This window comes from Pangasianodon hypophthalmus, chromosome 3 (genome assembly GCF_027358585.1).
Source record: "Pangasianodon hypophthalmus isolate fPanHyp1 chromosome 3, fPanHyp1.pri, whole genome shotgun sequence".
Classification (NCBI taxonomy): domain Eukaryota; kingdom Metazoa; phylum Chordata; class Actinopteri; order Siluriformes; family Pangasiidae; genus Pangasianodon; species Pangasianodon hypophthalmus.
In genome coordinates, this window is record NC_069712.1 from 20,145,644 (window position 1) to 20,173,326 (window position 27,683).

The window sequence follows — 27,683 nt, forward strand, 5'->3', positions numbered from 1 at the left end:
AAATGTGACTCACTAATGATGAGACCATCCAGAAAATGCAGAGAACCCCACAATCAGCAAACTGAAAACACAAGAAGACATCCATTAAGTGGGTTATAAATAGTTTAATGGATTACTTAATCTCATAAATATAACATATAGATTATCAAAAGCATAAGTCACAGGAGAAAACATGAGTTTCAGTAGTTTTGTGCAAACACAACTCAATTATTTGAACTTTCACACACTTTAGTGAATCTCTAACATTTTGGCACTTTTCAAGTACAACTGTTTGAACCATTTTCACCACAAATATCAGTATGAACTCCAAACATTGGGTATCCTGAGGTAAAACCTTAGGAATCTATCACCCCTTTTCCTTTATCTTCTCTCTGGAACTAAAAAGGTTCAGAAATAACTTACTTTGTCCACAGTCCGGACGGAATAGGAATGTGTTCTTTGTGCAGGCAATAACATACTGACTATTCTTATTTTAGGTCTGGAATTCTTTACTTTAGGCTTGTTCCCTACCAAACATCTTGAGCAGTGTAAATTAGCCCTTAAGTTTCTGTATTCCAAATAAGCTCCTCTCACCACCAAGTGTAACCTGATTAGCATAACAAGTGCAATTAAGTCTCTGTCATCTGTGATGGGAAATTCTTATATGTTGGTACAGCCAATATGATCCAGTACCTGGGAACATAAGAAAGAAAACTTCAGCAGGAGCAGTCTCTGATTAACCCTGCTGATTTTAGGAATGAACAGATTTCAAAGAGAGGTTAACAGATGGGAGTGAGATGGTTTGGTCAGGAACAAGCCCTCAGCACTTACAGCAAGTTTAAGATATTGCTGAATAATATTATTGTTCCAACAGAGGCCAAAGCCAAGGCAACCGACAATTATAGTTTTATTTATTTATTTTTTTTTAAAAGTTCAGTTTAAGGAATGGCCTCTCGGAACACTGATGCGACCCTTCAGCTAATCATAACAATTTTTCACATATAAAAGGCTAATTCTTTCTTTGACACCAAACTCTGTTTTAGTCCTCTAACCTCAGCTACACAGGTACAGTGGTCAGGGAAGACCTCGCAGGCAGTTATAGGGACAGCCTGGAGGGCCTCACTGGGGTCTGTCTCCAAAAGCAAACTAAAGACTTACCCGCTGCCAAATTTGCATTCATTCATGCAACTGTTAAATAAGATGTCTTTAAAAGAACACCCAGTCCACTTAATCCAGGCTTAGGCTTTGCCCTGACACTGATGTGTCTTTGTTTAAAATTTTGCTCTGCTGCCCTCCAGTGCCCTCTTGCCTGCCAGCATCCGACCCTTCACAAATAAGAAAAACACTCTGCTTATCCTTTCACCAATACTGGTGCTCAACTCTGCCTGGCAATGTGCCTGTTCCTCTTGGCCAAGGCACTTCAGTCAGCCTAATAGGAAGCCTCTGAAATAAGTTACAGGAGTGAAACATACCCCTAATTTAATCAGTTTTTTTTTGCATTTTAAATAAACAGCCTTACAAAAATACACTTTTTTCCTCTCTAGGTAATTCAATTCTCTTTAGGTATGCAAAATAGTTTTTTTCTCTCTGTAGTACCAGTTTGGTGAAAGGCATTTGTGTTATAAATATAAATATACCTCAGTAAGACATATTAACACATGCACGTAGTATGTGCTAAAATGACTGCTACCCTGAACTACAGATTACAGAAGCATTATGGAGCCCCATAGCCCCAGAACAGCTGCTCTGTGTGTCTGAGATGCTGCAAAAATTGTCTAACTCGCAGAGGAACTGCTCAGTGAAAAAGCTCTGTCAGTCAGCCTGGTGTGAGCTGGTCTGACTTCACCTTTTACTGCACAGTGGACACACAGCCTCACAATAACCTGTACTTACAGAGTTTATGCTAAGACAAGTGTGATATCTTGAGGCAAACTGCGATTGATTGCTAAAAAGGTACGAAGTGGTAAGTCTCCATGGTGATAGTGGCAAGTGTGCTGTATTGTAAATCTCCATAGCAACAGCAACAGTAACACACCTCTCGAGCATATCAATGACCACAGCAACTGTTATATACTCTTATACTGGATATGGTGAGAGCGCATACAGAGTGCTAACACTTCGTATATAGAATTCCATTACTATACCTTTTATTCTTGCAGCACAGAGAGGAGCAGCAGTGTCTGAATTTTTTTTTGCAAGTGCATCCTCACCCCATTTCACAGCAAACATTTCTTTCATATAATATTTAACATTTCATTCACTTTAGATGCGCTATACTTTTGGCTTCTTTAATACTCGTCTTATAGATGCAAGGTCAAATATCAGAATGCATGTTTGAGAATGACACTGCTTCTCCCCTGCTGTGCACATTTAGTTTGAGTAAGCATGCATAGAGGAGTGACCCCAGGTGAAGAGCTAAATCCGCCTGCAAACAACATGACACATTAGATTCACCGCTACAGGCTCTAATAAACACGCATTAACCATAATTGAGTCAAAGAAAGTTAATATATGACTCTCCACAACCCCCTACACACATTAATTGGAAAATAGGCTTCACAAGAAAGCATTCATCCCACATTAAGAAAAGGCTCTACCATGTTGCTCCACATCACAAATTAATTCTACAGCCCAACCTCCCACTCAACTGAAAACTCAGATTCCCATCAAACTCCGTGACCATTGCCCCTTCCATAACCATCCTTCCCATACCACATATCCTAACCCCCCAACCCTCACCCCAGTGGAATTTTCCTTTTTTGGCCACTTCAGTCTGATGCCACTGGTTGTCTGAGCTCTGCCTTAGATGAGAGATGATCACCACAGCTCCACAGCTGGAGTCTACAGACTGATGGACCATCACATCTGTCTCCCCATCTGTACTCCCCTGGATGTGGACTTCTGAGGCATCTCCTGTTAGTGCAGGTTTGCCCCTGCTGACAAACTCTATTAGCATTTAGCTATGATCCTAGCACTTACTCTTTGTGTAACTGGTACCGGAATTAGAGTGGAACTAGGACTAAGCACTTTTATCTCTCTAGCTATAGTGATATCTACACAACCTCCTTAGTAGTATATTCACATTATATACATTATGATGAGGTTTACTACGGAGAGAGAATTTAAATGAAGAGTACCTACATCTGTTATACTTGTTATGTCCCAGCAATAAAAAAACCTACATGCAGAGTTATAGGTATGTGTGTGAACAGATTAATACATTAGATAGGCTTGATTTAAAGGCATCAGAGCACCAACATCATCACAAGATGGTTAACATGATCTTCATAATATATTGCCACAATTATGAATGTAGCATAAGACTTTTATTACTATTTTAATATATATGAACTCATGCCACATCTTAACATGCACTCTGTTTCTTCCCATTATATGCTAAATGTGCTATTCACAGAAGGAATGGCTCTCAGGAAATAGTACAGAGTGGTAGTGAGATGGGTGAAAATCTCTCATCATCTACACTGCAGTGGTTTTCCCTGAATTTATGGTGGGAATTTATGAAGTGGCCAACCCCTCCCATTTTAGTGACTTAGTTATCCCCTTAACATTGTGTGGACAGTATAGGGAACAGATGATTGCAGACATCATTGGTCCTGGAGTGAAGCCCTATCCGGTGTGACCAGGACAGAGGAAGAACTCTAGTCAAAGAGATCCCTGGGTGCATACAGGTCCACCTCACTGTTAAAGCGCTCAATCTCCTTATTGGCCTCCTGCAGATATTCCTCTACAAACTGGTCCATTACTGAATACACACATATAAGGAAGCACAACGCACACAGTGACCAAACATATGTGAAAACAAAGAAAGGTTCTACAGAGAGTAGTGCTTTCACTAAAGGATACAAGGATGGAAGTTCTGCTTCTCTCCAAAGAAACTGACAAACTGATGGCCATTATAGAAGTAACCAGAAGGAAGCGGTTCCAGGTGCCTCTTCATCTATAAACAGATCAATAATAATATACATATATATATATATATATATATATATATATATATATATATATATATATATATACATATATATATATATTTTTTTTTTAAATCATAGTTTCTGTTTACTTCATCAACTTTGTGTTATGTACATTACTCACATGGATATTTCTGATTTCCTGTGGTGTAAGAGTACTTCTAGTCTTCTTTGCTTTCTTTGGTACTTTCTGTAATACAATACAATTGTGAGCTGACAAATCCAGACAGTTCTGAATCTAAGTGATTGGACAGTGACCATTTTTGCTATTGTCGATCTGTAAATTTTGGATCACCATTATTATTTTGCTTACAAATATGTATCACCAGCAGAACACAACACTGGGTAAGAAGCGCTTAACAGTATGACAGTTCATTATTGATACACCTACTTTGATACATTTACTCTCTAAAGTTTTTATCTATAATTTTTTCCTGGTTGACTTATTCTAGATTTTTTTAGCCTTTTAACTGGCTGCGTTGGCAGAACTGACACTGACAAGCCAAGAAACAGTGGTTAAGATAACTGTACAATTCTTTTCATCTCTGAAATCAGGGGGAGTATGTATAAAAGAACTGATATATTTTATATTCTTATATATTGCTGACAATTGGAACTCAAATAAATGTAGTGGAGTACTAAGCCAAAAGTGACCAAAACCGTACCTGTTTAGCACACTGTCTGAGCCAGTCCCTCATGCCGTTCTGGGTGAGTCCTACCCCATGGATCAGCAGGTAACAAGTTTGCGTGATTTGGGGGCTACGGGTTGAGACCTGATCAAGGGCCACAGTCACACTCCCACTGATTGAGTTACAGCTCACGTTCCACAACTTGTCACTGTCTGTTTGAAAGCATTTGTGTGGGTACACATTTACAAACACACACATACACACACAACTGAAATCACAAAATTTGCAGGGATTAAAGTCAGAGTCTACATATGACAAACATAATTAGCCAAAACCAAACTAGAAAATATGAAAAAGCAACTAAGTAATACAAACTGTGCTTTTACTGAACTTATACCATCAGTGAAAAGACAACCAAACAGACACAACTACTGCCCATCTATTGCCTGTGCAGCAATAGGTATGTTATTAGAATATCATGCAAAACTTGTCCATGTGTAAAAGATCTTGTCCATGGACATCCACTTTGTGCTGCCAAGATCATGGCTGCGTAAAGTCATGTCTGCCACGTGCAACTATTTTAAATTATGTCTATGAAAGCAAAGCAGTGAGGTTTATGAGAAAGCCATTGTGCTATATAAAAAAAAAACATCTGGTTGTACCTGTAGTGACTTATCCACTAGCCTCATCCATGTTTACACTAATAAAACATTTTGGATTAATCTAAAACTGCCCTAGACACAATCAGTATGATGGAAATCTTGTGGTTGAAGAGTTTTAGTCTATGAATCTGTATGCCTAATGTAGTGACATACTATGCACTACATCAAATGTCTAGCACAGCATGCTTATAATCACTCTTCTCACTCTTAATACACTTCTCACCACAATATGAACTAATATTTCTAACAGTACTATACACACAGGCAGAAATTTAAACGAGGATCAAATAATTGAAAATAATGCCTTATAAGTTTGCAAACAATGTAATAAATTAAAAGCAACACCAAAGACCACCAAAGAATAAAGAAGTATTTCATACAAAACACAGATGACTTATGGTGAAAACAGAGCACTGCAGATGGCAGGACCTTATGACATCTTGCCAAGTGAATAAAAATGCACTATACTACCCAGGGTGCTTTTTATGGTGTGAAAACAAACTATTAAATCAACTTGTACCAACCACTCAAAACAGCCACTCAAACCTCTGCATTCTACTCACTCTCTCCATGCAACTACAGCACAGAATACATATAAGAATGGATAGACCCTTGCAAATAAACAACTGAGAAAGTAAGTAAAACAGAGATGAGTGGAGCAGGCCAGACTACTTAGAGGATTTGAGGTTAAAGTCCTACCGTCCAGAAGAAGCCCAGAGGGCCCCTGTCTACCACTTCCCAAAGGCAAGTCACACATTTATTACAAACACGCACATACATACTCAAAACAGAGAAAGCCACAGCAAGAGACATCTTGGGGTTGAATAAAGTGAAGAAATGTACAACACTTTGTATTTAGAATATTATTTATAAGTTGAACAAGATATTTTAGTCAGTAAAGAAACTGTAGACCATGAACACCCTACCAGAGAAGAGCACTTTCCCACTGATGTGATAGATGTTTCCTGTAAAAGGGCTGCCTCTGAGGGATGACTTTAATCCTGAGATACAGATATATGTGTGTGTGTGTGTGTGTGGGAGAGAAAGACAGACAGAGAGAGAGTGTTACACCACAGAGCAGTGTCAACTTTCATTGCTAGACTTGGTATCTTGGTATCTCAGCACAGCTTACACACCGCTAGCACCTTCAGATTACATCATTTTCATTGTCTGTTACCAACCTGGATGAAAGAATGTTTTTTTTTTTCTTTCACAAATGCAAGCTCGCGGACACACACACACACACGTACCTTTGCAGCAATGCAGAAATAAGGATCTTTCTAGTGGGCGGTTGAACTGTACGCAGTGTTGGGACATTGATACAGATCCACAACCAGACACAAACCTGCCCTCCCACCTACAGCACAACAAAACAAAATACAGGACAGTGTTTATATGCTACATGCATTCACACGGCAAAACACACACGCATATACACACACACACACACACACACACATTAAAAAAAGAAGAAAAGGAAGTAAGAGGTTTACCAGCCAGGGTAGAGCAGATATCTGGCTCTGATCATCTGAGACTCACAAAAACTGCTGTCACTCAGAATCAGCCGCATATCCTCCGTTCTATAATGCAAATATTATAAATGTACAAAAAGCATGAATCTCTATAGCACCTCTTACTAATGCTGTTTTAATCTCCAAGATGTAACACAGAGATTAATGCTTGTGCTTGCTAACCTGGTCACAGCTCCTCTCTCGGCTAGGATAAATGCTGCATTGGGATTCGCTGAACGAATGAGCTGCTGCATGTATTTCAGCAGAGGGTGCTTCTGCTCAGCAGTCAAACCCGTAAACACCACATTACTCACTACCCCTGTATTAGATACACAAAACAAACAGACATTATTACACCAAACAAACAAGGACATGCATATATGTGTACACACACACACACACACACACACACACACACACACACGCTGACAAATGCATAGTTATACAAAATATTCTCATGGGCCTTACCCTGACTGCACTGCTCCAGGAGTTTGGGGAAGAGCAGCCTGGGGAAATAGAGCAAGCTAGGCTGAGCTAAAAAACACTTCAATAATATATGAGTTCTTTAAGGAGATTACCTTTAAGGAGGTAAATTATGATTTAATAACATTGTTTTTTTGTTTGAGGTACAGCACAGCGTGTGAAGGATGTGCAGATTTTGTTCTACCTTTGTGTGGTGTGTGTGAATGTGATGGCTGTACTTCTGGAGATAAATGTAATGACAGGAAACCTTTGGGAAGTAGGTAAAGACCTGTGTTCCATAAAAGATGTTAGTGGGTTGACACAGGCTGTGACAGCACCCACACACACTCTGCTCTGGACCTGTGGGTCTGGATGACATATGACAGCTTGAACCATATCCAACACGTCTGTGTACCTGTAACACACATATTTATACACATAAAGACCCTAGTAACACATAACGTCTTAACAAAATGAGGCCATAGGGCCTCATAGGGTGCTTTTCACACATGCAGTATTTCTGTTAGACTCAAACTCTGCTGTGTTTACCTCCTTACAGTACATTAATATTGCAGTGAAGCAAAGTGCTTCTTTTGCAAGCTGCTGGCTGCTTCGGGGGTGTGCTGCTAAAAAAGAAGCAGGTTTAGCTGCCAGGAATAAAGTGCATGCAGAGTTATAGGCTAGATCTGTGCCCCACTGAAACAAGCTCTCTATATTTAAAGGTTCAGAAAACTTTGTTTGCAGTTCTTAAACTTATTTAAATTCCAAATGTACTTATGTCTCATTGATCATTGTTTGTACAAGTTCTTAACCTATGTACTTCTTATCTGCACCATGCACTTTTATGCATTTAAACAAATATAGGTATTTCCTGCTTGTTTTTATGGTCTTTAATCAAGGCATATACTGGGATATAAAAACTGACTTCAGTCACTGTGTTGCTGTAATCATGTTTGGTCGCCGCCTTGCAATATTCAATTCTCATTTGCATGAAGTTGCAAAATTCTCAAGTTTTTTCTTCTGTCCTCACCTGCTTCACACCGCTCTTGCTCCCAAAATCCACTGCACAGGATTTTCGCCTGTCTCCAGGCGAAAACGAATGAATGGGAGACAAGAAGAAAAGTGCTTCACACTGCTGCAAAGTGCAACAGGGCAGGGCAACTGCACTTGAATCCGAACCAAAATAACCAGTCTGAGACCACTTGCAAGAAGTGGTTTTAAGCCACTTATAAGCAAAACGTAGTGTGATTTGATTGCAGTAAGAACACAATTTAACCCTGATTTCAGACAACTGTAGAATGTGGAGCAAACACTACATATATTCTGAGTTTAACATGTTCTGGCTAAACTGATATGCAAGATGCAAAGTGCCAGAGGACAGACCTGGAGTCCTACAGATATATAATGCATTCTGGATATTTGCACCAAAAACACAAAATCTGAAATGCTGGATGCACTTCACAAAAAATATTGATGCTTTTAAGTTATTTGTATGGCAACCTGGGAAAACTGTTCATATGGCAAATTCAGCCAGAATTCTGCCACAGCCCACAGCAACACATTTATTTATACTGTTAACCGCATATTAATTATTTAGCACAGCCAAAAAGGCCAAATAGATAACAAATCAAATGTTTCAGTTACACTCTGAGTTGGGCTAGGTAAACAGACTGAGTAAGAAAGTACTCAAACAGTTATAGGTTTTATTGTGTGTGTGTGTCTATCTGTTTGCCAGTGTCTTACCCTGATGTCAGCAGCAGCACTCTTGGGGTATTTAAATATGTCTCACTTGTTTTGGCCACAAGGCCACTCAGGAACCGCTGGAGATGTGGCACACATAGATCTTTTGAGTCCAGGTCAGGGCGGTATACCTCCCACCTATCAACCAAACATTCCATATAAAAATGTGGACATAATTGCCCAATATATACTGCTGGTTTATATAAGCTTTTGAGCTTACCTGCCACATTCCTGATTCACATCCACCAAAAAATCACACAAACTTTCTTTACAGCTGCCTGGTAAGCCTGTGATGATTGAAAGGACCACCTAGAGGCACATACACACACACAGAGCTATCTTTAACCACACAGTGGTAGGAATTGCACTTACAGAAATGAGTGGTAAACTGTATCTTCAGTGGAACTGACTAACTCTACTGTCACTCACAGTAAGAACTAGCTGATAGAAAGTAAGATAATTTGAGCTCCATGTCCTTGTTAAATACTCAATTTATTATTTTTTATAAGCCCTGAATTTAATTGACCAACCTTTTGCTCTGACTCAGGAGCAGCTGTTTTGGGGTGTGTGTTTGGGAATAGTGCAGCTAGGTGTTCACTGTACACAGACTCCTCACAGATGCTACTACTGATAGCAAAGTGCTTCAGAAACCTGAGGATGAGAATACACCTCTGAAATAAAACAAACCCATCATGGAAGCACTATAAACTGTAACTGATCACTGAGTGAATGTGTTGCTACCTGTCCATATCTGGCAGGTCTGGATAAGCAGTCTTCTGGGTTGCTCTGGTATTTACTGCAGATGAACCATGTACCTCATGGAACTTCAGCAATCTGGAGTACCTGTCAGGGTCAGCAGGATTAGACACATCCAGAAAAAGGTGTTAAACTTGAATGAAAAGTTAAAAAAAAAAGGAAACAGAAAAGTTACAGAGTGCTGTAAACCACAACTAATACTATACTATGCTGACTATCTCACATGCTCATCTGTTCCAGACCCAGCTGGTCTTGGGCAACATGCTGCACATGGAGCTTTGAATCAGGCTTACTCCAAACCTGCAGGACCTGAGAAACAACCACAACTGATTTATAAACAAAATACATGTGCTTAAATGGTTAAGCTAAAGTCGCTACACAGAGGGATGTTGATACCTGTGAGTAAAAGTGTTTGTAACCCTTGGTTTTGGGCATCAGAGAGATGGCCAGACAAGAGTCAGCGCTGTGTAGAGGAAAAGGAAGATGTGGACGCAGAGAGGACTCATACTCAATAAACAGCATGGTAACAGCAGAGAAAGAGTCCTGCAAAACATGTACATTCACACAGCATTTTCAGTTACATACTCTACCGCAGCTAGAGCATGTCGTTCATCTGACAACATCCAAGTAATGTTATACTGGTGTTTGCCATGTTCTTTCTGTAACATCATTTATGCTGTGTTCAAATAAGGCATTTATTTATTTATTTAAACAAACAAACAAACAAATATTTACATAAAATGTATGGAAAGCAGACATATTGAGGTTAGAATGCAATTCTTCAGAAAACCATGTATCAAGACCAAGCCTTTTGTTTTCTTTTTTTTAAATCTCCAAACCAATTAAGTTGAGGGTTTGTTGACAAATGAAAACAACTAAAATTGAGGTAGAGTGCTAGCAGCTGTTAGTGAGAGTATGTCAGAAACTTGTTTCTGAACAAAAACACCTAATGTAAACAGAGCCTTAGCTGGTTAGTAAACTAGTAGGTAATGTTTTGGTTCATGTTTAAAGTAGATACTGACCCCATCATAAATTATGATGTTTCTGATATGATTCTTGGACATAGTGATGATACCATAATGTGGATGGACAATCAATATACCCTCTGAGAAAAACACCACCTTCCCTAAAACACAAAATTCCAAACAAACATAAATATGTAAGAAACCCACTAAACAAACATTCTACACTTGTGATACAATAACTCATACCTTCTTCAGGTGTAGAAAGTAAACTGTTAGAGAACACCTGTGCTGAGTGTTTTGTTGTTAGAGGAACCCCTAAACATGTTCCATTCTCCTCCTTTTCTCACACACATACAGTGGGAGAAAACAAACAAAATCAGAGAATATAAATTAAGCATACTGAGTGTTATAACACTGTATTTAAATAAGCACTGAAATATATTTCACCTTCAAAAAATGCAGAGCTTGCTCAGACAATCTCACATCAGAATCATCCACCTATATTCGGCAGAAAAGGGACACACAATCCCTCAATCAATTCAACAAACAAATTCATTAATGTAAAGGGCTTTACAGTGAAACTAGTACACTTCAAATACAAAAGACCACTGTATTGTATTACAGTGCAGGTGCCATTCCATATCACTACGATGTGTGTCTTTATTACATAAAAATGTTTTGAAAATTCAATTATTAAAACAATCCATCTGTAAGTGCGTACATAAAGATGTAACAGACACTGTATAGAGAGAGTGAGACACTGTACCATCCAGGAGATGTAGCGAGGGACTGAAGAGGTAAGCAGAGTGAAAAAGCTGTTTGAGGCAAGCGCTCCATCTGCAGGACAAGAGACACATTACATTTTAATGTCTCATAGACAAAGAGCCAGAAAGATTTTACACACTATGCCCCTTTTAAGCCTAACCAAAAACATAGTTTCCCACGTTTTGCCTTGTTTGAGCTTTGTGCTTGAGCACATGAACATTACTACTGTAAAGAATGGGGTTGTCATGAATTTAATGGTTGTCAAATGGTTGTCATTTTAGGTAATCAATCACATTACACTTACTCTAATGTCAAGAGGGCCAGACCAAAATAATCAGTTTAGAGGACCAATAACAACTTAACAACTCATCTGAAATGTCTTAATTTATCAGCGTTTATCTGAAAGATACATTCTGAACACACAAACTGTATCAGCTACATGTGTCAACTACAAAACAGATGAACATATTGCAATTCATTAACCATAAAAGAAAAAAAAATCCAAATCATTGTTTAACTATATGTATATATAAATGAAGTGGGGGAGAAAATCAATATAGTGTGCAATTATAAATAAAAAAATGTAAGCTGTGATGTGAAATGCCTACATTAATTCTTTTGGAAAGAGACATGGCTACAGCGTCAAATTTTTAGCTTGCTAATGAAAAATTACTTATCATTGGCAGAGCAGCTGTTTATGGGCCTGAGTTAATTGCTCTATTTTGCCCACTAGAAGAATAAAAGAAAGTTACTCTCTTTTTTCTTTAAAATGGTCCACAAGATGGCTTTAATTTAAAGTACAGACTAAATTCATTTGGTGGACCAGGTTAGAACTTTTATAAGAATACTCCTGGCCTGTGAACTGTACTTTTGACACCCCTGATTTAACTGGAAGATTAACTAAGCAGGATCCTAGTATTATGCCTTTCTGGTCTGCTATTAACATTCTCAAGTAACCATAGTTTGCTGTTTGTTTTTTGCACCTTGTAGCATCTTTATGTGTCTCCTTATCACATAGATCTATGTAAATCTAAACCAAGCACCAAGGTGCTTCTCAAACATCTGTACTGTTCCATCCACTAAGTTCACTCTCAAGTTTAGCAAATTGGTATATATGGAGGCCATTGATAACGGCTACATAAACAATACCGTAATATATACAATATTTGTTTGTATAAGTAGCTATTACAGATGTTTTGTTTGGATCAAAATAAATACCTACAATTTTGGCAAACCTACAACTCTGTCAAGCGAAGTCATAAATAATAATAATTGACAGTAACAACATCCTCATGTAACATTTTGGTTCAGTGCAGTTAAGACTATTGCATTTGTAATTTATATTGCTTTTGAAGGCTTGTTTTGGTAGAGGTTCTAGACAAAACACCTAAATAACTGGCATAAAATCACTAGTAACAAAGTAGTTCATCTCACCCCTCTGCTGAATGTAGATGCTAGACTCCAGGAAAGACTCAGAGAAGACTACAGAGCCCAGGTCCCCTCCCCCCCACTGGAGATCTGGAATATCATACACTACCATGGAGGCCTAAAAAGGGTCAGAGAGCCCGCCATTATTCAATATGCTATAGCAGGAAAAAACAGTCACAGCAGAATGGTTGAATCAGCTTGTTAGGCATTTGACAAACAACTTACAGTTTTGACCAGAAAGCGACTGTGCTCATCACTGAGGGGTATAACTCTAGAAGGAGAAAGAAAGAATGTGTGATTTGATCGGGCTATGGAAAGAAACCACATATTTGAGCATTATCAGTGTGTATGTGAAAACCCACCTGCCTGCATTGTTCACAGCTTCGATGCTGAATACTGCTTTAGACCTGAATTACCAGAGAAAGCATCAGTCAGTGCCAGTTAGTGTCATTAACTGAAGCTGCTACAGGATGAAACATCATACACAACTAACCACTGCAAAACATTATATGGCCAAACACAATACACTATATGGCCAAAAGTATGTGGATATCTGATCATCACACATATATGTGGTTCTTCCCCAAACTGTTGCCACAAAGTTGGAAGCACACAGCTGTATAGGATGTCTTTGTATGCTGTAGCATTACAGTTTCCCTCCACTGCAATGGTGTGTATAGTGTATGTAAGAGTAAGACAGAATGAGAGACCTGAGAGCACTCCTGTATTGAAGCATCCCAAAGGTTTCCAAAGCCAAATGAAATGTTTGCTCTGCTACATCCTTTGCCTAGTAAATGAACAGTGCTGAGTCAGAAGTGCTAAATACACACGAACACCTCAACTTTGGTTTATAGCAGAAATAGCAATTAACAAAATAACTGTTCTGTCAACATAAACGCCAAAAAAAAAATAAAAAAAATCTTGTTTATATGTATTCCAATTTTTATAACACTAATCAGTCAGTGCAGATGATGGTCCATAAAATTACAACTCTACCTTGCTAGCGCTAGAGTTGATGGAGAAGCATTTTATTCCTGCCAGCACTGACTGAACAGCAGCTGTGTAGATCTGTGTAAGCAGCCTGCAAAAGACCAAATCTACTTTTTATTCCACTGGAGGCAGTCTAACTTAAAATCAAAGACCAACACTCTCTGAGCACTTACATGACTTCTGATGACTTCTGTGCGGTGCTATTATCATTCCCTGCACAAGCAAGACAAAAATGTAGATAATATAATGGAACATGTCACTCAGAACAATAGCATTATAAGAAGCTTTATTGATTACACAAACCTACCCAGGTATGGGACATGAGTACTGCCAAAGAAATATGTTCTTGCACAGGTCAGTGGGCCTTTAGGAGCCACGCACTGAAGCAGCTGAAAACAGAAAGACAGTAAAATGCTTTTTCTGTGATATGCTCCTATACAGTGCTTGGTTATTATCGTTACCTATGCACGTGTAATATTCTTTTACCATGTGTTTTGCAGCACTCCCACAAGGTCCAGTGTTGCGGACCTGGTGGCCCTCAGAGGGGAAGGTGAAGCAATAGTTTTCCAGGTCATCTTTGGAGGAGTGACTCCCAAACAGCACATATGGCTGTCGGCTTTTACATGTAAACATGCAAAGAAAAACATTTCACATTCTTCTTTAGACTGACTAAAAAATATTAAAAAGAAATAAGGCCTAGACAAAGAAGTATATTATCAAATACCTTTTATCTGTGATATTACTTGATATGAGACCATGGGAGTAATATGTTCTGAATGGCTTCATTAAAGAAAGAAAAGAAAAAAGTGAGAACGATATAATATTTATAACCATTTAAAATGCAAACATGTAAAGGCAAACAGAACAAAGGCTATCCCTCTAGCATTTGAGCTTTCACTCTGACACACATTTGCAAGCTTTTGCTCTATCTTAATATTTGATACTTAGCTAAATCTATATTATATTAGTTTACATGACTGGGATGTATAAGCATCAAGCTACAGACCTACTGTATTAATTAACCTACCTGTCACATCTTAGAAAATCCTCTGGGAATTGTATTCAGTAATGATCACATCTTTAAAAAATGATATAAATCTGAAATCTGCATTTGTACCTCTGCAGTCTGAGCCTCTGACATCTCCTGCATGGACAGTGGGCTCTCTGTGTTCACACTGGTTAACAAGCAGCTCCACTGCTTCTCAAACAACAGCAAATCCTGCAAAAGAACACTGCATTCACATCACCTCTGTGTGTCTGTATTTGCTTCTGTTGTATACTTAGTTAATGATATTATGTTTGTACCTCACTGAGCAGATAGTCCAAAGACACCGGGTCTAGTCTTGCATAAATCTCCCAAAGACTCTCACTCATATCAGTCAGCTAGAAAGATATTACACACAGGTCACATAGGTAAGCACCCTGTAGGATAGCTCTGTGTGATGTCTGTACACTCTGTATATCTCTGCAGCAATGCTCTACCTTGTATTTCATGGTGAAAAAACCACCAGCTCCTATTCCTTCCAGAGCAAATGCTTGAATAATGGGCCACTTCTCTAACATGAACATATCAAACTTCTGCACATGACCTACAGACAACATTTAAACCTGGATCAGCGGCAGCATTAGTATAATGATTGATTTCCAGGTGTAAATTTAATGCACAAGTGTCTTACTTTGAGAGCTGTAGGGTATTCCAATGCAACTGCAGTCTTCAACCATAGCCACAAAACTGGAGATTTTAAACTCTTCTGCGGCTTCCTCATCCTCGTACTGAGAGATGGAGAGAATGACAGAAATAAATCCTTTACAAATGTTAGCCCAACTAAATCTCATAATACATACATTTACATCAGTCTTGAAGCAAAAGGATCACAGCTGTAAAAACCTACATTCAATAACCTATTTAATTCTCATAGCATAAGAAGTGGTAAAAACTTGTGTCAATATCGTTACTGTGTCTCAGACTAGGTCTGAAAGTGCTTACTCATTAACTCAATCACTGTTTCCTGGATTCAGATCACTACACTGAATGAACAATGAATGGAGAGCAAAGCATTAAACAGGGCAAGGCATACAGGGACTAATATGGTGTCTCAGTAACACAGCAACCGACATGCCATTGCTCAAACAAACTTCTAGTACTTAGCAATGGAAATGCCCTTAAATAAATTATATTTTGCCAAATAGTTAAAAAAAAAAACTTGGATAGCATAAATAATCGTGCAGATAAGAATGGCATTCCAAGTGCCCTATATAAGGAATAAGGATTCCTTATACAGAATTTATGATACAGTCTCTGTTGTGCCTTATGTTTGTAGTGAGTAGTGTAGCTGATCACCTCTGCCTCAGTCATGCAGTGCAGGTGCAGATTCCTCCAGTGGGAAATGTAAGGAAGCAAGTAGCTATAATTCACAGGGTTACAATAGAGGTGCACACTCTCTGCCTTTATGAGAAGGATCACATCTGGAAACAAGCACACAGAGATTTACAGTATGATAGCAGGATATACACCGATCAGCCATAACATTAAAACCACCTGCCTAATATTGTGTAGGTCCCCCTTGTGCCACCAAAACAGCTCTGACCCGTCGAGACATGGACTCCACAAGACCTCTGAAGGTTTGCTGTGGTATCTGGCACCAAGACGTTAGCAACAGATACTTTAAGTCCTGTAAGTTGTGAGGTGGGGCCTCCATGGACTTGTTTGTCCAGCACATCCCACAGATGCTCGATCGGATTGAGATCTGGGGAATTTGGAGGCCAAGTCAACACCTTGAACTCTTTGTCATGTTCCTCAAACCATTCCTGAACAATTTTTGCAGTGTGGCAGGGAGCATCATCCTGCTGAAAGACGCCACTGCCATTAGGGAATACCGTTGCCATGAAGGGGTGTACCTGGTCCGCAACAATGTTTAGAAAGGTGGTATGTGTCAGAGTAACATCCATTGAATGCCAGGACCCAAGGCTTCCCAGCAGAAGACGGCTAGTGCATCCTGATGCCATCTCTTCCCCAGGTAAGTCACACACATGCACCCAGCTGTCCACATGAAAACGTGATTCATCAGACCAGGCCACCTTCTTTCATTGCCCCATGGTTCAGGTCTGATGCTCATGTGCCCACAGTCCCACCGCTTATGGCAGTGGACAGAGGTCAGCATGGGCGCTCTGACCGGTCAGACCGTTCGCTTGCCGTCTAATATATCCCATCCCTTGACATGTGCCATTGTAACAAGATAATCAATGTTATTCGATTCACTTGTCAGTGGTTTTAATGTTATGGCTGATGGTAGTTTTAAGTATTTAGTGTAAGTTCTGCTGGAGGATCATAAATATATTATATTTTCTATATATTACATATATTCTACATTGAAAGAACATCTTAAACTTGAGTGCATTGGACAATCAATCATGTACTCTCATGCTGAAATGCACGCAAGCGAAAATCTTTGTTTGTTGCATCATTAATTTTCTTGTTTACATTCTGAAATCTTTGGAAAAGAAACCAAATTCTGGGAGACGTCAGTTATAAAATCCATGACAAAAGGCAGAAGCAAACAACATTCCCATAACTTAAGTGGAGTTTGATGAAGCAAGTAGGGTCATACCATCCAGCACCTCCTCAGGAAAGTCCTCACAGAGCTGCTTCTGGCTGTGTTGATAGAGACCAAAGAAAAGGTAGCTGGCCAACTCACTACAGCCCTCATTATAACGGCTGTCGATACCTGATAAAGCCCCAGACACACATAATGAAACAGAAAGAATTGTGAAATAAGATTAGGGCTATACAGATACAAATATATATTATTTGCTTGTTTTACCTGCTAAAAATGATTTCTGCATGAATACAAGTACATCAAACTCAGATGTACTAGCAGCATATGGAAACACCGTCATTTTGTATATGGTAATAATTTACGAGTAAGAGAATTTAGCTGATATCTATCTGTGCTGTACAGTACATAGTCTAATCATTTGTACTGCACATAAGGAAAGAATAGTAAAACCGAGAATCAGTGTTGATGCTTGCATTGCTTTCTGGATATACAACTGATTAAATACAGAAGTATATATTTGCTATAGCTGCTACTGTGCAGGTTTAGGTAACTTGCAGAACAGAGTGTCCAGGTAGAAGGAACTGATTTATTTTTTTTAGTGAGCATACTCCACACTGCCACCACAGAGGGCTACGGATTAGGTACAGTGTATCAAGAGGAATTTTATAAACTTTCTCAGTCTTGTTAACATGGATACAAGTAACATGGAAGGGGCGCTCTGATGAACTCACCCAGTGAGCAGAGGATGCCATCTGGAACTGTTTCGCCATCAGCTTTCAGGAGAGCCTGAACTTGCCGTAAGCGTGAACAGCTGCAAACACAGCATACCTGTATAGATCTACCTTTTTCCTTAACAATATACACAACATGGTCACAAATTTGTATAATGTCAGAGGGCATGATTTGTTTTAAAAAAAACTTTGCAAGGTTAAGGTTAGGGGCAGGGATAGCAGTCATAACTTTTCTTACAAGTTAATTTATAAGAAAATTGTAATAAAATCCACCCATTTGTGCACTTGTACATATTTTTAATGTTCAGGTTCCTATGCACCATTATATAATCAGTTATAAAAATCCTGCGATCAGTAACAGAAAAAGGACTTATGTGCATTTATATTTAGTTAGCGATATCCCACTTGATGCAACATCTGCATACTGTATTTATCCAAGGTTGTGGGGAACCTGGAGCCTATCCCAGGGGACCTGGGGCACAAGGCGGGGGGCACCCTGGACGGGGTGACATCTCATCGCAGGGCACAATCACAAACACTCACACACTACGAATAATTTAGAGATGCCAATCAGCTTACAAAGCATGTCTTTGGACTGGGGGAGGAAACTGGAGTACCCGGAGGAAACCCCTGAAGCACGGGGAGAACATGCAAACTCCGCGCACAGGGGCCAGAGGCAAGAATTGAACCTCCAACCCTGGAGGTGCGAGGCAAACGTCATTAAAACCCCTTCCCTTTGAGTTTGTAGGAAGGTGTGAAATGAGAATTTTGATTGTTTTTGATCAAATAACAGCAAATAATAACAAAAAATCACATGGCAGAACAACAGATTTTTGTGATTTCTTACAAAGACAAGATATATTTATTGCTTAATATTGTTTAATATTTTAAATAAATAAAGAAATGGCAACAAATTACTGATAATTATTGATCCTGCACTGCTATAGGTGAAACTGGACTAAAGTTTAATGTGTAGAGAACTAAAACTATTAATAAAAGAAAACAACTACCCTTAGAAACATCCAAATATGTTAAATGTAATAATTTTCATTGCATTTCCAGTTATACATGTAGGTAAACGTTATTTATTATTTTCTATTGGCTACTGTCCATCATTGCTTTACAATCCTTAATTAATTTTATGCCGTATACACAGTATAAAAAGGCAATATTTTGGTCATTTTCCTTGGTAAATCAACCATTAGTCATAATTAGCCTATATTTTGCAAGAGCATAAATGGTCAAGTTAAGTTTAATCCTTGGATCTGGATCGGAAAACTGTGAGTTTGGCGAATCTCTCTCTTGCACTATCAGGCTAACTGCTTTCTGGACCGGACCTCTGCTTAACGCTCTGAAGAACACAAACAACCTTATGCTTCGGTTTAGCTAAAGGTTAAGACAATGGGCGGCTTGCTTTCACGCATTTACAAATAAATATTCTAAAAGTATTCCTCCCCATAACTGGGTTCTTGACTGAACAAGAAGCAACCACTGGTGTAGAAACAGTAACTAGCTAGCTGGCGTTAGCTATCGGCCCAACTACATCACCACTGTAACCGTCCTCTCATTCCAAACACAACACGTCCTTCAAGCAGAAACATATTCACTTGGATATTAAGCGAAATTTGAAATTACCTTACTGGCGGACCGACAAAAGAAGACCTTCCATTCGTCTTATTTATGCCAGACATATTCGCAATATTTATATTAGAAAGTCAGACTTGTTACTGAAATTGCCGTTATTTATTTATTTTTCTTCTTTTTTTCAGCTCGCGCACATCTCCATAGTCAACAGCCTCAGCTGGAGAACAGCAACACAGGCGAACAAGCATAGCAACCGCCTGTACCATTTCTGTGAGGAGGGCAGTCCGACTGTCAACTAGCAAAATAAAAATTACTTGACAGAATAGATATGACCTTTCTTAGGGCAATTCTGTTAGACACTAGTCAAATGTATAATTCGAAATATGATTTGAATTCTAATGTATTCAACTATCAAAAACATACAAAATTTGGTTGCGCTTATTCCCCCTTCCCTGAAGTTAGAGTCACACATTCCTTCTTACAATGGCTAATGCAATCCTAGAGCAATGCATCTGACCTCCACTGTAACTGTAACTGTAACGCGAGCTGAGGACGACGTTCTTGCAACGCTGCGGCTTCGAAAGGGTTAATGCACATAGGAGGGTTAATACATATAAAAGGGTTAATACATGCCAGTAGTGTCCATTACATTCTAATACATTTACGATTTGAAAGGATTAACTAGTTTAAGTGGTCACTTTCACGTTGAAAGCACACAGCCACATTCCACAGCTCAGATGTTTGTTTGTTTTTTTCATTATGCCAGAGATTTCAGATTCTCATTAGCTGAAAATGTAGAAAAATAAAGCTTAGAATTTATTATTGTAAAAAAAAAAAAAAAGAAAAAAAAAAGCAATGCAAAGCATCTAAACTCCTGGGCAAAAAAATGGGCCAAGCGCAAAATGATTTAACAACAAATCATTGGTCAGGAAATGAGCAAGAATTAAACAAGCCTTGTTTAATGTTTAAGCCTTGTGGCCACTGATGAGCTGCATAAGGTGTGGCAGATAACCAAATAATAACTAATCCTTTAAGAAAAAAAAACATCCCAGAAGATATTTTTGGGAAAATTTGTACACGTGTTAGTTTGAATTTTACATCAAACCTTTTAATCATCATCATGATTTTACTTTTGCATACAAGAAGACTATATAAGTGAATTTCCCTGTTTCTAGCTTTTCCCCAAACAAACAGCAAAAGTAAACCAGCAAATGGTGGCACAGGAGCTCTCAGGAGTGCATTTGTTTAATTCTTGCTATTTTTCTGACCAATGATTTGTTGTTAAGACCATTAAAAGCTTAATATTTGCCATTTTGGTCTTGGTCTATTTATTTTATTTTATTTATTTATTTTTTGCCCAGGAGTATATGGTTTGTGAAAACACACACTGAGATTTTGAATAAAGCACTTAAACCATCAGGCAGGAACAGGAACTTCCTAAAAGAGCATTATGGAGTTGTGCAGATAAGGGTTTGCACTTGAACTTCCTGTAACAAACTGCAAACACACACACACACTATGTTGATAAACTTTCCTGATTACTGGCTTGCTCGGATAAAGGTAGGTTAAATTTAGGCCTAACGATTTCCTATGCATGTGAAGAACAGTGGAATTACTGATTCAAAGAATTAGAAAGTATTCTCTCACGTAGATGTTGCATTACTTCAGCCACCGTCACTGATTCGAGATCTGCCAGTAATTGTAGCTTAGCTTATCTTAGACATTAAGTGCCATTCACTTCTTCATCTTCAGTAACCGCTTTATCCCAGTTAGGGTTGTGTTGGATCCAGAGCCTATCCCAGGAACACTGGGCATGAGGTGTAAATACACCATCTCAGGGCACTATGCACACATTCACTGCATTAAACTCCAACTCTGAACAAATAAAATGGAACAATTCAGGCTGGCATCATTTCCTTCAACTGAATGTGAAAACCTCTGAGGTAGGTCACTCCTGATAGAAAGCACTACTTCATACAGCTAAAAAAAAACTATAGATATTTCATTTTTGAGCAATATCACACTGTGATATACATCTGGGCTGTTGTACTGATATACTGAATATCAGCATGCCTCTGATTCGGCCATAGGTAATCACATTTTTCATGAAGGTTTAATCACCTATCAAACAAGATTAATGGGCTGAAGTTATACACCAAATCATTTATAATACTGTTCTTTACTTTTGCCTTAAATTAGTAGTTTTTCTGTTCTGGCATGAGAACACAGAGGCCTACTCACTGAAGACTTGGATGATGTATGTGATGCAATAATTAATTTGGCAGATAAAATGGGTGAAAGTAATTTCACACCTGATGGCGTTTTAGGCTGCAGTCCAAATATTTAGCTACTTTGCTGAAATACATTTAAAGACTATTTTAAAATAAAAGCGCAAATAGTTAAAAGTGACTACATTATTGAAAATAAATAAATAAATAAATAAAATTTATAATAATAATAAAACTTTATTTTATATATAGCACCTTTAAAAAGATCTCTCAAGGCACTTTACAAAGGAAAAGAAAATAGAAACAGAAGTACATAGCATAAAGTATATATGCATATATCAAAAACAGGTAATAATAAAGTATTATTATTATAAAGTAGTATTATTATAGTAATAATAATTAAAAATAAAACATTTATTAATGTGTATTTCATGATGTATTAAGCCATTTACTTATATTGCTGCACTTATCCATGTGGTTATCCCTTTCGTATTTGCCTATTTCTTTAGTTATTTGGCAGACCTGATATCTTACAAATGCAACATAAAAAGGTATGTCCTGATTTAAAAAATGCTAATTCATAGTAAACATTTATTTTGATAGGAGTGTTATGGCCTTTCAAAAAATTATTATAAAAATACCCAAGCATAATTGTATAACTCATATATAAATCAGAATACAAGACAAGACACGTTATTAAAACATAATAAACACTTTAGAAAACGAATGTCTACAAAGATGTAGACAACTATGTATGTTGGTGTATGGGGTAAATGCCCATGAAGGGGTCATTTCACATTTGTAACATAAAGTTTATGCCAAAAGAGAGCTAGCAAAATGTTTAGAGTTGATGCTACAAGAAGAATGTAATCTGGAATCTACTGTTGTATTGCAGCATAACCAATAAATTTCCAATTCTGGTATAAAATCTGAATAAACCCATTATACTTATACATAATATTAGTCATGTCAAAATTAACTGTTTAACTTTCAAAAAGAACAATGTGAATACTGTGCACTGTATACTGGTGAGCTAGAGCAAATATGCCTGTCACACCCTGAAAGACTAGAGTGGTGCATACCTCTGTGACCAGTGTGACTTCAGAGTGTTCATCACAACAAGCAAAAGACCACACACTACAATAAAGCCTGTAGATAAGTTGGATAGGTGAGATGAAAGTTAATATGCCTCGAAGTTAGAGTAAGATGGGGCCTACAAGCAATAATATGATTTGCTCATTTTGTGAGTCAGACTGCAGACTTGTTACTGGGTCATAGTGCGGGTGATCCAATCGTCATAATGCGATATAATGGTGTAGAGACCAGGCTTCCTGGTGGAACCACATTTCCTCCCTCCATTTGAGGTTATTCCCACAGCAATGCCCTTATAGATCAGAGGACCACCAGAATCACCCTGTAAGAGGAGTAGATAGGAAAGAGAAAATGAAACTAGGTAGTTTGGAATAAAGTGGCTATATATAGGCATGTGCGACGCTAGGGTTAGTTATCTCTGTCTTAAGTCCTGTAAGCCCATCCTCAAGGGCTGCCCATACTGAACCAATTATTTCTAATAATGCACCCCTTATGAAACACCCCCATTATATTAGGTTAAAATAAACAGATTGTATATCTGACAGACCAAGTACTCATTGGCTTACCAAACCAGAATTATGAACTTATTATGAACTTCCTGTATGTGTGTTAATGAATAAATTACCACACCTGACCACAAGTAACACATAGGTAAAATTGGAGGGGAGGGGAAGAGAGAGTGATGCTCCCCCACCTTTCTTTAGCTGAACTGCAAGTGGAGCTCAGCTCTGGTACTAAAATTTGATGGAAATGTAAATCATATCAGTTGTGCTAATAATAATCAGATCTGAAATATACTTGAGAGGTGGTTGGAGGACTGAGAGGGCATGAAGAAAAAGAAATTGTTTTATACATATTTTACAGATATTTTGAGTATGATGGATTAAGTAGATGTTACAAATGACAAAGCCTAAGACTATGTGTTATGTCTCATATGGCTTATTCTCTGCTTCAGCTCGTCTGTACTGAGGTCTGTTACCTCACTGCTGCACTCATAGCTCTCTCCTGCATCTCTCAGTCAACCTGTCTCAACTGTTTCACTGACCGACTCCTGGGACTGACGATACATTTATTTATGTTTGCATTTTACATTAATTAACATACATTTCGTCTGTGTTGACTGCAATTAAAATGTCACATCAGATTAATGTAAAGTATCTTTGGGGGATTGTAATTTTGAACACTATCTGTGGCTGGGAGATCAAGAGAGCATAATTGGCTGTGCTCTCAACTGGTAAACAAGATGACACTAACCAATCAGGGTTGACTGTGAACTCTGGAAGCGAGGAGTAAGCGCTTTCCTCCTAGTATTCAGCTGCACTTTAATGTTTTATGTGCAGCTGTTCTAAAAGATTTGGTTGCTGGCTTCAAGTGTCTTGGAGGAAGCATGTGTTAGTCTTCACTCTCCCTGGCTGGAAGATGTTGTGTGATAGGAGACAACTAAGTGGGAATGTCGAAATTGGGGGAAAAGCATAAACAATGACTGATTCATAACACAGAGAGGCGGTTTTAAATCTAAGAGGAAAACTTACATCGCAGGTGTCCTTGCGTGGTTTGCCAGCACAGAGCATATTTGTCGTAAAGGATTCCCCATAGGAGTTACTGCGACCACAGAACTGTCTCCTTATAACAGCAACAGTCACCTCGTGCAGTTTGTCTGGCCGGCTGCCCAGGTTGTTTAGTGAGCCCCACCCTGCAGTTTCCACAGCAGCATCTGTACCAGGATCACTCCCTCCTGCTCTCTGGAACTTCAGAGGCTTCACTGCATCAGACTCTGTGACTGGCTGATTTAGCTGCCAATTACAGAGGACATTATATGCCAGTGGCTCTCAACACAATGTAAAATGATATGGTATAAGAAATACCCTGCCCTCCTGACCCTCTATTTCTCATTTCCTAATTTATTCCGAGACTTTATATACTTTACCTTGACCAAGGCAATATCATTATCGTAGTTCTCAATCTTGAAATCAGGATGGTTATAGACAGCAGCCATATCAAAAGTTTGTTTTGTGTCCTCTGCCTGAGATAGGGAATGAGCACCCAACACCACCTTATAATTATTGCTGCAGTAGAGAGAACACACATACACAATTTTCTATTAACACATATTTTGAATAGAATTTGAATTTATTGCTTTAAAATGAACTAATCTCATAGAAAGGTGCCATTTGAAAGTCAATCAGAATGTTAATTTTATGAAAAATACATTTATGAAAGTTTTACAATACTGTGACAATAGAAGTGTGTGAACATATATCAGACTTGGAAACAATTTTGGCACCATACTGTAATATAATATGCTCCCTGTTTGATTATGGTACTTACCCATCCTGGAAACAGTGTGCAGCACTCATAACCCACTGACTGGAGATCAGAAACCCACCACAATTGTGTTTGCCTTCCAGCTGCAGTGAAGCCATGTAGGGACGGGAGTGTGGTGCAGCTTCATTACCTCCTGTGATGCATTCGCCTTTTCAGAGATAAAGGTGAGCATAATAAGTGCTAATGTCAAAAGCAAGAGCTGAAACAATAAATAAAACAAGTAAAGATCAAACTGTTAGATTAATTAATTAATTAATTAATTAATTTGTTTTTAAACTCTTCTCTAACCAATTGGTTGATGGCAGTCTTCATTTCTACTTTGCTGCTGTGTAGAGAACATATTGGATGTCTGTAAAACTGCATGATGACTTTAGGTCTTAACATGGGCTGAAGTATTAAACAATGCTGCATAGATAATACTACTAACACAATTGCTTCATTATGGACAGGTTTCAGATACAGTGCTGCAGGCACCTGGAATAAACTTTCTATAAACTGAATTTTCTTATAACACTGGTCCATTTAAAATATCTATCAATCTAGTTATGCACAATTAATACATCACTTTCTCTCATGTTCTCTTATGTTGATTTATCTATTTATGTGGTATTTTTGGTCTTCTAACTTTTGACAGAGAGGTTGTATCCTCAATATGTTTCCATATATTCTACTCACCAGTTAGTAGTAATGCATAGAAGAGAGCTGAAGCAAAGATCATTTGTAGAGAACCCATCCTGAACGACTCCTTTCTGTCCACTGCCTTCTTGAGATGGAATATGTTTATAGTCTAGCCTCTTAGCTTTATATAAGCTGGGAGTGGGCAAGAGGGTCTGCCTTTACAAGAAAAATGCTGACTTCTTGGAAATCGTTCCTTTCTCCTCCTACATTTATGTGATGCTGAAACTTGTCTCTTATCTCCACTTTGGCGCTGCCTCAACCTTATTGCTTCACTCTTGCATTTTCCAGTTTTCCTCTCCAGATGTTTCCAATATCCTGTATAAAAACTTGACAGATTTGGCTAGTAACAATTATAAAAAGCCCAACTGCTTGACCAACTCTTTTGTTAGTGACTTATGTGACACGCAAATACACAACCGGCACACTCAACCCACACACACATGCACACACACACACACACACACACACACAGATAAATTACTTTAGGCCAGTGACAACATGTTCTTGTTGGATCTATGTTAAGATAAATAGAAACAGCAAGTCAGTATTATAAACATGGGCGTTGTTTCTCATATACTGTTCCACAATTATATGAAAACATGGAAACTGGCATGTTAAAAAAACTTGCTTATGGAAATTTACAGTCTGGAAAAGATCACTAGATTCACTTTCAAATAGAACTGTGTACTGGTCAGCGCTGCACTGGGACTTACTGTACCCATTGTCTTTCCCAGTAGTCATTGTACTGTCTTGTCCTGTCTGCACATGTTTGCACTTGTGCACTTTATGTATAAATTTATGTAGTCCCTTGTAGTTCTGTGTTGTTCTGCGTTTGTCTTATGTAGCACCTTGGTCCTGGAGAAACATTGTTTCGTTTCACTATGTACTAACTGGCTGTATATGGTTGAAATGACAATAAACTCCACTTGACACTTGACTTGACTTGACATCAGATTCAGAATTTACTGTAATATTCTCATCTGTATATTTATATGAGGTGAACTCAGTTGTGTTGGTTTATTCCAATATACTATACAGGTTAAATATAATCAACTGAAAGAGAAGTTAACAAATAAAAGATGCACAGTAATGCTGTTTGGACAAATACCAAAGTTGTTTGCTCCTTGTTAAGGACTTGTAAGTCCTGGGCTCCACTACTGCACTAAATTGTGGATCCTATTCCCAAACAACTGGCTTCTAACCAGATTCCTGCCTAATATGATCAAGTAACTATTAAAACTGTGTTTCTGAAAGAATATACAGTCCATTCTGAAAGTATTGGAATGACAAGCCAATTCTTTTGTTTTTGCTAAACACTAAAGACATTTGGGTTTGAGAACAAAAGATGAATGTGAGAAGATAGATCAGAATTTCAGCTTTCATTTCCTGACATTTACATCTAACTGTGTTAAAAGACTTAGAACATGGCACATTTTGTTTGAACCCACCCATTTTTCAAGTGATCAAAAATATTGAAACCTGTGACTTACAGGTGTTTCTTGTTGCCCAGGTATGCCCTGTTAGATTGAGTGTTGAGTTGAGAAAGAATTAATAACTCTTAATATCTACTCTTGCTTTGAGCCCTGGGTTTCACCTGTGAAGACAGCATTTG

At 38.3% G+C, this 27,683-nt stretch overlaps 2 protein-coding genes across 3 annotated transcripts; both read right to left on the reverse strand.

The window, feature by feature from the left end:
- Positions 1–84: 84 nt before the first annotated feature.
- Positions 85–19,987, reverse strand: dnaaf9 (dynein axonemal assembly factor 9). Of its 2 annotated transcripts, none has more exons than XM_053232718.1 (37): positions 19,800–19,987; positions 18,165–18,244; positions 17,485–17,601; positions 16,218–16,342; positions 15,553–15,649; positions 15,359–15,465; positions 15,182–15,259; positions 14,994–15,095; positions 14,601–14,656; positions 14,363–14,492; positions 14,184–14,265; positions 14,050–14,089; positions 13,883–13,967; positions 13,597–13,673; positions 13,249–13,293; positions 13,112–13,157; positions 12,893–13,004; positions 11,460–11,530; positions 11,141–11,191; positions 10,940–11,030; positions 10,751–10,854; positions 10,125–10,271; positions 9,952–10,037; positions 9,714–9,815; positions 9,503–9,623; positions 9,193–9,281; positions 8,976–9,110; positions 7,501–7,647; positions 7,239–7,276; positions 6,954–7,089; positions 6,753–6,839; positions 6,510–6,616; positions 6,186–6,260; positions 4,634–4,809; positions 4,093–4,158; positions 3,844–3,937; positions 85–3,742 (listed from the first exon to the last, which is right to left on the reverse strand). In XM_053232718.1, the coding sequence occupies exons 1-37, from the start codon at positions 19,853–19,855 to the stop codon at positions 3,639–3,641; spliced, it is 3,462 nt and encodes a 1,153-aa protein (XP_053088693.1). In that variant the 5' UTR covers positions 19,856–19,987; the 3' UTR covers positions 85–3,638. The 2 variants fall into 2 exon arrangements, with proteins under 2 accessions (XP_053088693.1, XP_026795019.3); XM_026939218.3 differs by having other exon boundaries at positions 7,522–7,647; positions 19,800–19,986.
- Positions 19,988–22,193: 2,206 nt separating this feature from the next.
- cfd (complement factor D (adipsin)) lies at positions 22,194–26,224 on the reverse strand. Its single transcript, XM_026943999.3, has 5 exons — positions 26,069–26,224; positions 25,397–25,541; positions 24,996–25,134; positions 24,601–24,861; positions 22,194–23,390 (listed from the first exon to the last, which is right to left on the reverse strand). The coding sequence occupies exons 1-5, from the start codon at positions 26,124–26,126 to the stop codon at positions 23,241–23,243; spliced, it is 753 nt and encodes a 250-aa protein (XP_026799800.3). The 5' UTR covers positions 26,127–26,224; the 3' UTR covers positions 22,194–23,240.
- Positions 26,225–27,683: the final 1,459 nt, after the last annotated feature.

What these genes read in the sequence shown, in the direction of transcription:
- cfd (XM_026943999.3), bottom strand. Translation starts at nt 26,126, where the DNA reads ATGGGTTCTCTACAAATGATCTTTGCTTCAGCTCTCTTCTATGCATTA. An exon ending in GCACACTGTTTCCAGGATGG is followed by an intron (nt 25,135 to 25,396) that starts GTAAGTACCATA and finishes TCTCTACTGCAG; the next exon opens with CAATAATTATAAGGTGGTGT. An exon ending in ATGATATTGCCTTGGTCAAG is followed by an intron (nt 24,862 to 24,995) that starts GTAAAGTATATA and finishes TGTAATTGGCAG; the next exon opens with CTAAATCAGCCAGTCACAGA.
- dnaaf9 (XM_053232718.1), bottom strand. Translation starts at nt 19,855, where the DNA reads ATGTCTGGCATAAATAAGACGAATGGAAGGTCTTCTTTTGTCGGTCCG. An exon ending in ACTTTCTACACCTGAAGAAG is followed by an intron (nt 10,855 to 10,939) that starts GTATGAGTTATT and finishes TTTGTGTTTTAG; the next exon opens with GGAAGGTGGTGTTTTTCTCA. An exon ending in CCTGGAGCAGTGCAGTCAGG is followed by an intron (nt 7,090 to 7,238) that starts GTAAGGCCCATG and finishes TATCTAATACAG; the next exon opens with GGGTAGTGAGTAATGTGGTG.